Source organism: Talpa europaea (genome assembly GCF_964194135.1).
Source record: "Talpa europaea genome assembly, chromosome: 7".
In the NCBI taxonomy this organism is placed as follows: Eukaryota; Metazoa; Chordata; class Mammalia; order Eulipotyphla; family Talpidae; genus Talpa; species Talpa europaea.
In genome coordinates, this window is record NC_140074.1 from 49,535,451 (window position 1) to 49,552,534 (window position 17,084).

The 17,084-nt window shown below is 41.0% G+C and overlaps 1 protein-coding gene across 1 annotated transcript; it reads right to left on the reverse strand.

The window, feature by feature from the left end:
• Window positions 1-1,352: 1,352 nt before the first annotated feature.
• Window positions 1,353-15,121, reverse strand: QNG1 (Q-nucleotide N-glycosylase 1; the record flags this gene model as incomplete). Its single annotated transcript, XM_084239235.1, has 4 exons — window positions 1,353-1,585; window positions 8,515-8,710; window positions 14,024-14,283; window positions 14,785-15,121. 4 exons carry the CDS (start codon window positions 15,119-15,121, stop codon window positions 1,353-1,355), a joined length of 1,026 nt encoding a protein of 341 aa, XP_084095361.1.
• Window positions 15,122-17,084: the final 1,963 nt, after the last annotated feature.

The following is a 17,084-nucleotide window of genomic DNA, read 5'->3' on the forward strand; positions in this document are numbered from 1 at the left end:
TGTTTCAACAGATCTGCCTGTTCTGCTCCCTACTTTGTCTCTGGTGAATCTTCTTACCTCCCTGTACTTCTGGCCTATATCCCAGCTCTTATATGCATAAATAAATAAATCTTTAAAAAAATTAATAAACAACCATTATATTTTATATTGGTACATTGTTTTAATTAAATAATCCACTCAAGTTTAAGAAAGGTTTTTAATTTATTCAGTTTCATTGTAGTTACTCTGAAAAATAAGCACTAAACAGATACCCTAAATTGAAAATCATCATGTATGAAACTATCACTACTAATAAAAAATTTAAAGCAAGTTGTCATGATTTTTTACAAAAGTAACAGCATTCATAAAAGCCTTGCCCCCCCTTTTTATATTAAAAGATTAAGGTATGTAGAAAATTCCTACACCCTGCAATATACCAACTGAATGGATAAAATACACTTAAGGCTAATCACATAAGGCATGATTGATTTTAAGTAATCTGAGACTTAAATCTCTCAAGTTAAAAGTAAACAATCAGCCAAAGAATAAAGTTAGAGATACACAATGATATGTTGGTAAAAAAACTTTTAAATGCATCTGAGTAATCTATTTTCTTGTTACTCCAAAATTTTCTTGTTCCACCAAAAATTTTCTTGTTCTTGTAACCTCTTAACAGCAAAGCAAAACTGTATAAATGATTATGTGATATAAAAATGCAGAGAGGTTCTTACAATGCTGGTGGGAATGCAAATTGGCCCAGCCACTAAGGAAAACTGTGTGTAGGTTCCTCAGAACACTAAAAGTGGATCTACCATATGATCCATTGATTCCACTCCTAGGAATATACCCAAAAGATACAAAAAACACTAATTTGAAAGGAAATCTGCACTCCTATGTTTACAGCAGCATAATTTACAATAACTAAGATATGAAAACAACATATATGCCCTGGATCAAGATGTGGTATACATACACAGTGAAACACTAATGAGTAATCAAAAAAGATAAACTCATGCCATATGCAGCGACATGGATGGAGCTAGAAAGAATTATTCTAAGCGAAGCGAGCCAGAAGAAGAAAGAAAATACCAGATGTTTTCACTTACATGTTGCATCTAGAGAAACCAAACAAAGGGACAGGAGAAAAGACAAAACTTTCAAGCTGACCACAGATATCAGGCAAACAGCACAGGAGGGGGGCCAAATCAGGGCACGGAAGAGCACAAGGGATTGTGATAATGGATCACGGGTGATATGATGGTATGATAATTACGGCAACTATACCAATGGGGAGAAATCAAGTACTGTACAAAAATTAATTACTGTATGAAAAAAATGCAAAGGGTTTTCTTTGGATCAGTTTACATTTTGGGTCAATAATATATGCAACGTGTGCGATGAAATGGAATTTCTTTCATATCTTCCCTATGATCACGTGCATAGTCCCATAAGTAATAATCAAGAAGAATGGAATTGATCTCTTCACCAGGTTTTTCACCTTTTTTCTCAATAAGCTCAAGAAGACAATCCCGGATTAGCTCAACACACCAAAGTGAGCACCCTCTGATTTCCACCTCTGGCTTACTTCCATAGGAGAGCATTTCCCCTGCAAAAGGAAAAAAAGAGCAAGAAACATTAAGAGCCAGTGATATAAAATCTACTCATAACTTTACTGCAGAACAAAAGTATTTAAATAGTACTCATTTTAAAATTATAAGCCTTATACTTCATTTTATTTTAAACCATTTCTAAACTCAGGCTTTAAATCCCAATTGCAAGCTGAATTTCATAAGGGCAGGGATCCTGTCTGGTTATTTGTTTCAATCACCCTAAGACCTAACATAGCACCTTAAATATACTAACTCCCCAATATATGAATATGTGGTAACCATAAATTTATACAATAGTAAAAACTTTTATTTTTTTCCCAAGTCTTTTTTTTTAAAGAGTTACTTATTTATGGGCCTCCCCTGGTGGCACAGCGGTTGAGCGCTGGGCTGCGAAGCCCCTCTGCAGCACCGGTTCGATCCCTGGCTGCCGGCGAGGGTCCCACATGGTGTGACAGACCTCTCCTGCCGCACCTGCTGTTCCCATCAGCAGTGTATTTCGTCAGTCTGCCTGTTCTGTTCCCCACTCTGGCTCTGGTGAATTCTCTGACCCTCCCGCGCTTCTGACTGTACCCAGTGCTTGTACAAATTAAAAAAAGAGTTATTTATTTATATAAGAACTGGGGTACAGGCCAGAGGCAAGGGAGGATGAGACAATTCACCAGAAACAGAGCGGGGAGCAGAACAAGCAGCTGACCGAAGACACTGCTGAGGGGAGCAGAAGGCAAGGCAGGAGAGATCTGCGGCGCCATGTGGGCTGCTCCCTGGCCAGCTGGTAATCGAACCCATGCTGCAGAGACTGTGGACAGCTTCACAGCACCGCACTCAACCCGCTGCGCCACCGGGAGGCCAAAAATACTTTTAAATTATTCTTTAAAGGATTTAAAATTAGGTTTGATACCAGAATAGAATATGTCAATGCAAATTTGGAGGACTCCTGGGGGCTCAAATAATCAGTACCTCCTTCCCCACTTGAGAACTGAACATTGTCTTGGACAAACCCTAAGTGCATCAGGGAGAACCTAGGAAATCAAGTGGTTAACTTGAGCAAGGAGTTCCATGATCGTTCTTTGGATTAGGATCCTTTAGTCAGCGCTGCCTAAATATGGAGCTGAGAGCCCCTGTAGGACCCACAGTCTATTTGGTGCGCATCTCTAGGATATAGGATATATCTGGTTCTACAAAGTGGGCACCGACTGTGCTTTGCCATTAAGACAAGATGGGCTCATCAACTCAATTGCCTATAAATGATCAGGCAGATGCAAACTGTGGTGAGCTAAAGCATATGTGCTGCCCTTTATAAAGGTAGACCCAAGGTCCCCATATTTCTCTATTTTTTGTAAGAGAAGTCAAAGTTTGATTTTCATGTAAAATTTTCTAATTGTCAAGTATTGATAACTACTTAAAAGTTGCTTAAAGTCCTGTGGGGGCCAAGCAAAACATATTTGCTGGTTATACTTGGCCTCAGACCAACAAGTATACCAACCTACTTAGAACCTCACTGTAACAAAGAGGCCCTATGATCCACTGAAATGCCCCAGTCCCACAGGTACTCTCATCCACCTCTCCCTAGCGCTAGGCCACTGGTCACTTAGGCAGGTGAAAGAATAGACACTAGATACCATATCCCTCCATCTTCTTACTTTGCCCCAGAAGTTAGCATACAAATCCTCTAGTTCTTTTGTCAATCAATGCCTCCAAACTTGCCAGAATAACCAAGTTAACTACAACAGTGACCTTGGGAGCATTTATTACCACTCAAGTAGAGTCATTAGCTGAGACCACTGCCCCCACTGACACCTTGATGGCCACCCTGAGCCAGAGACACCAGTCAAGCAGAACCTAGATTCCTGACCCATAAAAACTGTAAGATCATAAATATTTGCTTTAAGCCTTTAAATTTTAGCCTTTAACTTGTTACACAGCAATAAATATCTATAGTGTTGAACTGTGTCCCTCAAAAAGATACATTCAAATCCTAACTGCTAGGACTTGTGAATGTGACATTATTTGTAAATACGGACCTTTGCAGACATAATCAAACTAAGATATAGTCACATTAGATTAGAGTGGGCCTTAAAATCCATAACTAGTATCATCATAAGAAAAGGCGAAGGTGCAAAGAGAGACAGAAGAGACACACAGCCATAGTTAGAGAAGGATGGGGTGAAGCAGCTATAAGGCAAGGATTTGCTTAAGGCAAGGAACCACCAGAAGCTACAAAGAAGAAAGGAAGGATTCTTCCCAAGACCCTCCAAAGGGAGCATGGTCCTGCCAACACCTTGCTTTCAGATTCTAGTCACCAGAACTGTGAGAGAATAAATTTCTGTGGCTTTTCAGCCACCCAGTTTATGATAATTCTTTATGTTAGCCTTAAGAAACAAATAAAATTAAGACAGCAACTTACATAATGGAATAGAGCATGGAATTTGAAACAAAAAGACTGAAACCAAATGAGAGGACTAACAAACATAGATTAGAGTCAGAGAAGACTGGGCCCAAAAGCCAGCCTTAGAATCACAGCGAAAATCTACATTAGTAATACTACATTGTCAGTATTTTGTTGTTTTTTTTTTTTAAAAGATTTATTTTATTTATTTATGCATACAAGAGCTGGGGTGTAGGCCAGAGGTGTGGAAGGGTGACAGAACTCACCAGAGACAGAGTGGGAAGTAGAACAGACGGACTGACTAAAATACACTGCTGAGGGGAGCAGCAGGCGAGACAGGAGAGGTCTGCTGCACCATGTGGGTTAGCTCCCTGGCCAAGAATCGAACTCATGATGCAGTGGCTGCTGATAGCTTGACAGTGCCAAGACTTAAGCCCTTGCACCACCAGAGATGCCCATCAGTCTTTTATTAAAGGCTAAGGAATATGCCTTTAATGAGCAGATGAGCTAAAAAATTAAGGGGAATATGTTAATGTCCTACAAGCCTACAGACAATGGTGACAGCTAAAAAAAGCATGAAGAAGCAAAAACAAAAAGTTATCTCAGGATATTCAATATGCAACAAACTAAACCGAATTTCTTATGTCAAGGATTTGGGATAAATGTCCACTAAAATTCCAAAATATAAATAAAGTGGAGAGAAACCTGGGTAGGCCCTCCAAGAGCTATTCCCAAAATATCCCTGAAGAGGGGAAAGGGAAAGGAATATGTGTAGTACAGCCTCGTGTTTGGAAGAAGTATTTTTGGAAGCCAGTTAATAAAGGTTTTAACTCATCTAAATATGCCAACCTGATTTCAGAAATCACATAGGACATTTATTTAAAATATATATATAGTGTCTCCCTGGTGGCGCAGCGGTTGAGCGCTGGGTGGCGAGGCTGCCCGTGGCCTCTGCGGCGCCTATTCGATCCCCGGCTGCTCCCCGGCCATTGGAGGAGGGTCCCACATGGCGCGCAGACCTCTCCTGCCGCCCGCTGCTCCCCTCTGCAGTGTACTTCGGTCCTTCTGCCTGCTCTGCTCCCCGCTCTGGCTCTGGGGAGTTCTCTCACCCTCCCGCGCTTCTGACTGTGCCCAGCGCATGTATAAACAAAACAAACAAATAAATAAAACATGCCTCTATTAAAAAAAAATTCTTAAAAAAATAAATAAATTATATATATATGTATATGTATATATATATAAGGGGCCTTCCCTGATGGCGCAGCAGTTGAACGCTGGCCTGCGAGGCTGCCCGCAGCCTCTGCAGCGCCGGTTCATTCCCCGGCCGCCGGTGAGGGTCCCACAAACAAAACAAAACAAAACAAACAAACAAACAAACAAAAAAAATATATATATATATGCTGCTTTAGATTTATAGTTTTTGTGTCTCCTTTAGTTTACTAGTAAAGTATTTTTGTGGTGGGGTGGGGGTGGCAATTTTACTTAAATAAACTAAGAGGCAAAGGAATTTCCTCACCCTATGTAAAACTAGCTAAGAATGGCAGAATGCAGGACCTCCCTGGTGGCGCAAGGGGTTAAGACGCAACCTATGAAGCGATCCGCAGCCACTGCAGCACGAGTTCAATCCTCGGCCAGGGAGCTACCCACATGGCACAGCAGACCTCTCCTGGCTCGCCTGCTGCTCTCCTCAGCAGTGTATTTCAGTCAGTCTGCCTGTTCTGTTCCCCACTCTGTCTCTGGTGAATCCTCTCATCCCCCGCACCTCTGGCCTGTACCCCAGTTCTTGTATGCATAAATAATAAATAAATCTTTAAAAAAAAAAAAAAAAAGAATGGCAGAATGCCATTTTTAGAAGCTGCTCATTTCTTTCTTTCTTTTTTTTTTTTTTAAAGATTTATTTATTTATGCATACAAGAACTGGGGTACAGGCCAGAGGTGCAGGGGGTGATTCACCAGAGATGGAGTGGGGAACAGAACAGGCGGAGGCAGTTAACAGCTGCAATTGGACATCTGGGAAAAAGCCGCTGCCATTGAATGAATGGAAAAAGAAAATTCAGACAACTCTATAAATATACTAGAGGATCCTTTTTTACCATGATTTTTCTCACAGTGGCAGAGACAATTACGTGCTATAAAAATTCAGGAGGAAATGGACAAATCATGAACAGTCAGGAAAAGCTATTTGGAAGAGGTAGCATTGGAGATAAGCCTTAGCAGATATATAGGATGTGAGTTAAAAAAAAAAAAAAGATTTGGGTGAAGGATACCAGGCAAAAAAATGATTAGAGATAGAAATGAGCAGTGTAGGGCATCCTTGGTGGTGCAAGGGGTTAAGACAAAACCTATGGAACTATCCGCAGCTGCTGCAGCAGTTTGATCCCTGGCCAGGGAGCACCCACATGGCGCAGTAGACCTCTCCTGACTTGCCCACTGCTCCCCTCAGCAGTATATTTTGGTCAATCCGCCTGTTCTGTTCCCCACTCCATCTCTGGTGAATCACCCCCTGCACCTCTGGCCTGTACCCCAGTTCTTGTATGCATAAATAAATAAATCTTTAAAAAAAAAAAGAAAGAAAGAAAGAAAGAAAGAAAGAAATGAGCAGTGTATATATTAGCCAAAAAAAAGGATCAGCTGAGGGGCCTCCCCAGTGGCGCAGCGGTTGAGCGCTGGGTTGCGAAACTGCCCGTAGCCTCTGCAGCGCGGTTCGATCCCGGCTGCTCCCAGGCCACTGGAGGAGGGTCCCACATGGCGCGCAGACCTCTCCTGCTGCCCGCTGCTCCCCTCAGCAGTGTACTTCGGTCCTTCTGCCTGTGCTGCTCCCCGCTCTGGCTCTGGTGAATTCTCTCACCCTCCCGTGCTTCTGACTGTACCCAGTGCTTGTATAAATAAATAAATATTTAAGAAAAAAAAAGGATCAGCTGAATATGGCTAAATATACATTTATTATATATATATATGACTGCTAACTGTTGTCCCTTTGGAGCCTTGGCAGTGGGTGTGGTGTGGTAACACACATTTGAAGAGGCAGGATCCTTTATTTCAGAGTCATGTACAATGATATAAACCAATGTTACTTTAACCAAAAAAATATTTTAAAAAGATATACAACAATTAATACCCATGACATGAGTACTAAACCATAAAATAGTTTGTTATTTTTCAAATCAGGAAATAGGGACAAAATGGATTACCCAAGGCAGCATAGAGACCTGGTAGAAGCAATCATAGAAATAATGGTACTTTTTATTCTGTTATTCTTATTTTGTTTTTCTTTTTTAAAGATTTATTTATGTATACAAGAACTGGGGTACAAGGCAGAGGTGGGGAGGGAGGGATGAGAGGATTTACCAGCGACAGAGTGGGGAACAGAATAGGCAGACTGACTGAAATACACTGCTGAGGGAAGCAGCAGGCAAGACAGAAGAGGTCTGCTGCACCAGGTGGGTAGCTCCCTGGCCAGAGATTGAACTTGTGCTGCAGTGGCTGTGGATAGCTTCAGAGTGCTGAGACTTAACCCCTTGCACCACCAGAGAGGCCCCAGGTGTTATTCTTATTTTGAATGATTATTTCACAAGAGAAAATTCAATGAAAACAACTTCCTTCTTTTTTAAAAAAAGAAAAAGCTGAAAATAAGGAACTCCAGAAATTAACATGAAAAGCATGCAATGTAATTATTTTTCTTATGCAAAGAAATGTTTAAAAAAACAAAAAGTTGGGGCCTCCCCGGTGGCGCAGCGGTTGAGCGCTGGGTTGTGAAGCAGCCTGCGGCCTCTGCGGCGCCGGTTCGATCCCCGGCTGCTCCCCGGCCACCGGAGTAGGGTGCCACATGGTGCGCAGACCTCTCCTGCCGCCCGCTTCGGTCCTTCTGCCTGCTCTGCTCCCCACTCTGGCTCTGGCGAATTCTCTCACCCTCCCGCGCTTCTGACTGTACCCAGTGCATGTATAAACAAACAAACAAATAATAAATAAATAAAAAAACATGCCTCTATTAAAAAAAAAAAAAAAGTTAATTTCCACACAAACATAACTATCTATACTCATATATTATAATAAGGTTTCCACTCTTGAGGGGCAATAATCTGAATGTAATAATGAAAAGTGACTTGTGTAAGACAACCCAGGGGCATGTCCTGGAAACTTGTAATTTAAAATCCAGCACATATTACCTCTCAGCTCCCCTTTTAGGCCACAGTGCAGTGTATTCTTCTGTTTAACACAATTCAAATGCTACACCTGACGGACTCTCTCAGTGTTGCACACCTTCATTTAACATAGATTTAGGTTTCATTTTATTTATTATGAGGTTCTGAAATTACAATGTTCATATGTGTAATTTCCCACCATATCCATATACTACAGCAAAAAAAATAAAAATAAAAGGCAATTTTCTCTATAGCTGAATTGCTCTTGCATTTTTCTTTCCATATGCTTTTACCAACAAATAGTGCTTTCTAAACAAAGGAGACCTTTGGTGAAAGAAACTAGACAGGGACTTAATAATTGATAGTACAACAAAGAATGACAATTTGAATGGCAAACCTTTGTGAAGTTTCTCCAGCAGTTCCTCAGAGTATTTCAGAGCTCCCAGGTGAGCAAGAATCTGAGGTACTCTATAGTCAGCAAACATGGTGATACTGGAGATGTCCTTAAAGCAGCCATCTCCTTTTCCCTCTAATACACTCCATGTATCCGCCACAAGGATTTGGGCCCGTTTGTAAAAGGAAACTCTTTTCCCCTGATGAATGAAGAGAATATAAATGTTACCTGTGTGATTTGAGTTTTGTGCATGCTATAAAAAAAAAAGCACATTACATTACTCAATTGGTAAGAATTTAAAACCTTTTACAGGAAAAAAGGAAGTTCTAATGGCTATTCAGTTATCTTCATCACTCCAGACTTACTTCCTGTATTTTTAAGGCATATAAAATACAATTTATATATAATAAATTAAAAAACAAACTTAACAAGCAACTATAAATCAGAGACACTGCAGAGGACGGGTAGGGAGACGGATCAGAGCAGGAGGGAAGAGCACAAGGGACTATGGTGATGGTGCATGGGTGAACTGGTGGTGGGAATTATATGGGAACTACACCTGAGGGGAGAAAGCATACATTGTACAAAAAAGAAGTGTATATAATTTTTTTTTAAAATACACAAATAAATAAAATACAATTTACAGAATCATGGTATTTTGAGTTTTTTCCCAATGGCATTATTTCATACACATACTTCTGTATCACTGTAACCCATTGCTTATTACTTGTGGTGGCCAGATATTTTTCCTTTAGAGAGTTTATTAAATTAAAATATGTGTGTGTTTTCCTGATTGTAACATAATTCACATTAATTGTATAAAATACAGAAGAGTATAAAGAAGAAAATAATCACCATTAAACTAATCTCTGCAGGAGAAGAGGAAAAAACAATAGACTCATCTCTAAAGAGAATCACAGCATTCATTTTTTAACTTTCCTTTCAGGTAAAATGATTAATTTATTTCAAGGATAAAAACATAACTGACTAACAGAGTTTATCAAGTCTACTATTTGTAAAAATAGTCAAATTCAATTATGAAGTCCATGTAACAAGCTAATCAATTACATTACATATGAATGAAAGAAATTTAACCAAACATTGGGCCTCCCGGGTGGCGCAAGGGGTTAAGACGTAACCTATGAAGCTGACTGCAGCCACTGAAGTACGAGTTCGATCCCCAGCCAGCCAGGGAGAAACTCACATGGCGCAGTAGACCTCTCCTGGCTCGCCCGTTGCTCCCCTCAGCAGTATTTCAGTAGATCCGCCTGTTCTGTTCCCCACTCTGTCTCTGGTGAATCCTCTCACCCCCCATCTTGTATCCCAGTTCTTGTATACATAAATAAATCAATCTTAAAAAAAAAAAAAAAAAGAACTGGGGTGGGTTTAGGCCAGAGGTGCGAGGGGTTAGAGGATTCACCAGAGACAGAGTGGGGAGCAGAACAGGCAATCTTCTGAAATACACTGCTGAGAAGAGCAGCGGTTGAGATAGGAGAGGTCTGCCACACCATGTGGGTTAGCTCCCTGGCTGGGGATAAAACTCCAGTGGCTGCTGATAGCTTCATAGTGCTGAGACTTAACCCCTTCACTATCAGGGAGGCCCCCTATCTGGTACTTTTAATAAAATTCACAGAGCAGGGCCTCCCTGGTGGCGCAGCGGGTTGAGCGCAGCGCTATGAAGCTGTCCACAGCCTGTGCAACACAGGTTCGAGTCCCAGCTGGCCTGGGAGATACCCACATGGCACAGCAGACCTCTCTTTTCTTGCCCGCTGCTCTCCTCAGCAGTGTATTTCGGTCCGTCTGCCTATTCTACTCCCCGCTCTGTCTCTGGTGAATCCTCTCACCTTCCTGTGCCTCTGGCCTGGACCCCAGCTCTTGTATAAATAAATAAATCTTTAAAAAAAAATAAGATTCACAGAGGAAACTGGAAAAACCTGAAGTATATAACAAAATCTAGTATCTAACAAAACATAAATTGTCACATCATGACCATTGTTTCCATGGTAGCCAATTAGTACAAAATTATAATACCCTTAAAATGAAAAATATAATAAGATTCAAGTGAGGAATCAAAGTAAATTCAAAACATATAAAACATTTTCTTCATATGCTTATGTAGTTTTACATGCAAATGATTTTAGTAATCAAATTTTATGTCTTTAAAATACTAACTGGTATCACTGAAAATACAGGTAAATCCCAAAATAACAACTTCTATGTTTCATAATATTGCTTTGTGGAAAAAAAAATCTCAAAATACTACCTTTATAAAATAATTATCAAAGAAAACCTCTACCCTTAAGCTGATTTTCTTCAACAAATTTACCATGAACAAATCAGAATTATAAATGCTTAAGAGAAACATAAAATGTTATTGATAAAAGTACCAAAAAAGCTCATGTTTTCCATGTATATTCATCAGTATGTCAGATATTGATATGTATGTTTATGATGTACATTTATCAATATATCAGATACAATAGCCTTCAGAAGCTGATTTATTAGGACTCATAAAATTTAGCTGATTTAGACTCATACTCTAAATCAGAGTCAGTTGCAGAGTTTAAAAAAAAAAATAGCCCTCCTTCTTTTATCTATTGATCAAAAGCTTTGAGGTTAGCATTTTGGAATTATATTTGTATTTTAAAGCTTCATCACTCATTTTAGGCCACAGTCAGATTGATAGATCACTAATATAAATCAGTCTAAAATAAAATTTTCTCACTTTATTCATTTGTTTATAAATGTCTAAAACTGAATGACAATCTCAGTGAATAAGTACACATTAAAAATAATTTTGGGGCCTCCCCAGTGGCAGAGTGAGTTGAGCGCAGCACTGTGGAGCCGTCCACAGCCTCTGCAGTGCGGATTCAATTCCCGGCCAGCCAGGGAGATACCCACATGGCGTGGCAGACCTCTCCTGTCTTGCCCACTGCTCCCCTCAGTAGTGTATTTCAATAGATCTGTTGGTTCTGCTCCCCACTCTGTCTCTGGTGAATCTTGCTCACCCTCCTGCGCCTCTGGCCTATACCCTGGTTCTTGTATAAGAAAATAAATCTTAAATAATTTTTTTTCACCATTTTATGCAACTTATCAAAAAATAAAAAAATATAGTAACCTATATCATAACCATGTTATGAAGGGTTAGAAAAAAGGCACTCTCATTTGCTGCTGTTGATCATCTTTGTTGCCATCTTTCTGGAGAACAGTCCATTTTTATGCATTAGAAGACTGAAAATTCTGGCCATGCTGTGACTCAGCAACTCCACTAACAGGAAGCCATTAAAAAAAAAAAATAGTCGTGGATGTTAAATTATTATGCAGTATTATTTATAATCACATAAAACAAGGCAAAAAAATTCAATTTAAAAAACAAAAACTGTGTACCAAACACAATTATTGTGGTAAAATAGCTTGGATAAATAATTAAAGGATTGCACATCCATACAGTGGAACACTGTCAAAATACGGCACTATGAAAAAAACCAACTGTTCTGTGAAAGAATATTTATTGCAAAGTATTCATAATTTGTTAAATTCTAAAAGTGTTTTATAGCATGGTCCTAATTCTCCATATGTACACACACACACACATAAAATACATCCACACAGAGAAAAAGATCAAGCTGTCAACAGCAGTTACCTCCTGGTAGAATAGAAACTGTTTTCCTATACTTCCCAAATTCTATAATTAATATATTCTAGTTTTGCAGTTAGAAAGATTTACAATATGAATTAGAAGATATATTTCATTTTAATATGTTCTAGATTTCAAAAGCTGCTCCAAAGTTTCATTAGAATTCCTCCAGATTTGGAATTAACTGTACCAAGTGCTACTTCCATTATTTATGTGTCTTTTAAATGGAAATACAATAATTGAATAATCAAAGCACTGAGCACCCATTATGTATGCTAATATTATGTCAATAACATGTTACCCAGTATTATGTTAGATGATATAGGGGTTACAGACATAAAGTGCATTTGGGTAACACTAATGATAATCTCATAAGAAAAGTAAAGGAAAAAAGTATAACACTCCTTTAAGAACATGTTAAGTTTTTTTTTCAGTGTACAGTGTATAGCATTATTATTTCGCATCTGTATACACTATATCATGATTACCATTAAAAGTTTAGTTTCCATGCACCACCACATAAATGCCCCGTTATCCATTTCAGCCTCCCTTAAGTATGATTTTTGTAACACTTTGGGATTTTTCTCTAAAAATGAATTTGAGAAAAATGTGCAATCATGGGAAATGTTTCAGATACTAATTTCCGTCCAAGGATATAGCAGCCTTAAAGTTAATTTATATTCTGGCACACATTTAAAAATTCAACAACAGTCAAGGGCCTCTTTTCTAAGAACTGTCTCTGCCCCATCCCTACTCCATAAGCACACTTGGTCATAATCCATGCTCAGTCATGTTCTTGCCCAGGAGTTTTAGAAAGGGAACTGAAAGAGTCTCAAGCAAAAGATACAAAACTGGTGGAGAAAGTTAAGTCTGCAGTAAGAGGAAAATGGAGCCAAAAAAAGCAAAGAAGAAAGACTGAATCCTGATGGCACTGTGTTACTGATCCAAGTATTCCTGATACCCATCCAAAAATTCTTTCTGCTTATGATTTTTTCTAGTTGTGTGGCACTGTGTCACTTGCAATTAAAATAATCGTAATCTACATAATCAGACATCTCTCCTTTCATATTAAAATCTAAATGTTGGCTATTTCTTGACAAAATGACCTACAGTAAAATGTTAAATCTTTCTTTCAGACTTTGGTTCCTAGTCTGCAAACAGGACAATAGTGTTCCAGTACTCAGGCCACAGAGCTGTTTTGTGGATCAAACAATACTGTATGCACAATCACCTTGAAAACACAAAAATTAACTTAAACATTGTTAGTTTTAGTTGTTGAACTGTGTGTGATTACAAAAGGACTGGTATAAAATTTCAATTCATGTATTAACTTATTCAATATATTTTTATTATGTGATTTCTCTGAAGTTGCTTCCAATTTTATCACAGTTAAAATATATAGTGACAAAGGATTCTAAAAAATGTTTTTAAAGTAAAATCCAGGTACACACTGGGAAGGTATACAAAATGTTCACCATTTTAAAAAGATATCTATTAACATTTTTGTAGCATAAAGCAAAAATCACTGCTAACCTACATTGTGTATGAAAAAGAAACACAGTACACATGATTAGAACTCTGCAGAAAATACGTTTTAGTAGAGAATTGAGCTGACTTTCATGCAATGAATTTTTTGTAGGTCTTTTTTTAGGTTTGAAACTGTAAAAGGACAGAGACAAAGGACAAAACTACAAAAAAGGACACTTTAATAGGAAGACTTACTAAAGTAATGTCTTTGAAACATAATTTTTTTTTTACTGTCCCCTGTCCATAGGGAACGAACTTCTAAAGTTTTTATTCTCAAACACAGTTCTGGAAATAAAAAAGAAAAAAAGAGGATTAAAAATTCTACAATCCCCAAGAGAAGCAACTCACCTCAAAATGAGTCACATCTCTGTATGAAGGAAAATTTTCAACTACCAGGTGCAATAGCTTCTGTGCACTTTTTTCACTTTTCCGGACACAATTAAGAAAAGAGCCTTGAAACTTCTCAAGCAGAATTTTCCCAGTTTCATTGAGAATCCGATGCCTCTCCTCTATCAAAGGCATGGCAACGTCTGTGTCAGAACGGAGTATATGACGAACCTGATCCAGAGTCACCGTGGCATAGTATGAAGCACTAGTTATTGGTATCCCTTAGGGAGAAAACAAAATCCAGAGGAACAAAGTCAAACTCTCTTAGTCATTAGATCCTTGCTTTTACACCATGCAATTGATATGAAATCTAACGGGTATTAAAAGAATGCACTAAAAATGGATCGTTAAAAAAAAAAATCAGCAGAATCCGTTTTCTATTTGCTTGTATTTATTCACTCTTTTCTAACGATTGCAATGCTAATCTGACGTATTTTGCCCTTGAAATCTGTCCCTTTGCACCTCAGGCGTCCTCCAAGTGGAGCTCTTAGAAGACTGACTGACTTTTAAGCTGCAGGAATGATATATTAGGATCACCTCTCACTGAATAGGATTACATGTCAGCTTCTCACCCTCATTCTAAGCAGAGGGACCGGCAAGGGAGAACTTCAAGTTCCCATATAAGTGCTTTATTCCATCTCCCTCACACTCCCTGGGTCCTCCCAGTAAACTGAAACCTGCAAGGCCGCCCGCCGACTCTAACCGGTTGAAGGGCCACAAACCTTCGTCCAGGGCTCGGTTGACCGCGGCGCAGAGAGACCAGTAGCCACTGTACGTTTTCCCCCCGTACCCCACTAAACATTTGTGGTCGGCCTGCTCCGACCAGAAGGAGAAATTGAGCGTGTCTACCACGAATACCCAGTTGATCGCGGCCTCGTCGGCCACCCTGGGGTTCAGTTCGTGCAGGGCCTTCCAGCCCTCCACGCGCAGCTCCGGGCGCGACACCTGTGGGAGCAGCAGCTCGGCCACCCGCCGCACGCCTCCGCCATCAATGAACACCTGCCGACTGTTCTCCGCAATGAATTTTGCGGACTCCCGGGGAGTTAGGAGCCCGTCCATCCCGCCCTTCTCTCAGAGCCAGGGAGAAGCAGCCTTCGCCCGCGGGCTAGTCAAAACTCTCTTCCTTCTTCGAGCTGTGCACGTCAAGGGGTCCCCTCCGACACCCACTCCTGCCTTCCGTGGGAGAGCGGCCCTCACAGGGTCCTGCCCGCCTAGAGGACCGAGAGCGCCGCTAGGCCTGACCTCCCGCCCGCGCCCTCCCGCCCGCGCCCTCCCGCCGCGGACTCGGCGAAGCCGCGCGCGCAGCCAACCCCGCGGGCACTTCCGGGAGAGCGGCCCCGCCCACCCCCGCCGGACGCGACGGGACCCGCTTCCGGCCGGTTCCGAGGGTCGGGAAATCGTCTGCGGGGGTCGGGGGTCGCCCGCTCTGAGACCCGCGGCTCCGCCATTTTAACCCTGCGCCCCCAGTTTCTGCGGGCAGGGGGCGCTGCGGTTCCGCCGTGGCGGTCTCGAGGACTCCGAACGCGGGCTCTCTGGGCTTCAGCCCCCCCCTCCCCTCGCTGGAGGGCGAAGTCCGCCCCGAACGCCTTCGGAGACACCCCACACCCGGGTCCGTGCGCCGCGGCCAGCCTTGGGGCTCAGCGGGGCAGAGGGCTGTACCACCCCAGACTGCCACCCGGGGCGGCGGTCTTCCCACCCCCACCTCACCCCCAGCAGCCCCCCTTTTTTCTTTAAAATTTCTGGTCCGTGTGGAGTCCGAGTGAACTAAAGTATTAGAACATTTGGAGAAATGGATGATGAAACACGTTTAAATTAACATTGTGCACCCGGAATTGTGTTTACTGGATCTCATTTAGTTTTGGTCGTGACCAAAGCGACGACTGCAATCCCCATGTTGCAAACGAAGCAGAGTGGATCAGTGATTAACCCCTGCACGCGGCCGTGGTATGGACCGAGATTAGAAGATTTTTGTCTGATCCCCAAGTCTAGGACACTTTCGGAGCCAAGCTCACCAGTGCCATGTAGTCTACTTGTCAAGTACTAAGTCAATGACCCTGATGTAATCAGAGACATTAATAAATGAAGTAATCAGTATCACTCCTTAGCCCCAAATTTTAAGATATTTTAAATAGGATTAGGAGAGAAGGACAGGAGTCAGTTTAGTGTCCAAATTTGCCTGGTGATGAAATTTTATAGAAACATTTTTTTCCTCCTTCGGAAACCTCCATGAATAATATGACATAGTCACACCTTTTGAAACTCAACTATTGAAAATAACATCAGTAATCACCACTAGTCATTGACAATAAAGAATCTCGGAATTTTTGGAGGATTTGGATAAGTGGCAGCTGGACCCCTACAGAAGGGACCATCTTTATTCTCCAATTCCTTTTTTGGTAAGTTTTCCACTTTAAGGACTCAGCGCTATGATTTGCTTTTCCAGAAAAGGTTCGTAGGCAAGATCCTAATACAGTTGTTGAACAAATGTAAATCGGTTGACTCTGGGTTTCTCCTGTCCTCCCTAGCACTTCTAAGTCTTTTTTTTTTTTTAAGATTTATTTTTATTTATTTATGCATACAGGAACTGGGGTGCAGGCCAGAGGTGCACGAGGTGAGAGGATTCGCCAGAGACAGTGGGGAGCAGAAGAGGCAGATCTACTAAAATAACTGCTGAGGGGAGCAGTGGGCCAGAGGAGAGGTCTGCTGCACCAGGTGAGTTAGCTCCCTGTCAGGGAGTAGGGGTGGGGGTGGGGGGCTCTAACTCCTGTTGCAGTGGCTGCCTTTATCTTGATAGTGCTGAGACTTAATAATAACCCCTTGCGCCACCAGGGAGGCCCCATGTTTAGCATTTTATGTTTGATCAGCTCCTTGAAATTCATTTTTTGGCTTTTAATGCTTTATTTTCCTAATTTTCTTAACACCATTAGAGGCTTTTTTTTTTTAAGAATCAAATTTTGTATTTATTCATTTGAAGTATCACTCGATGACATCCTTGGCCTGAGACTCTACCATAGTCCTTAAC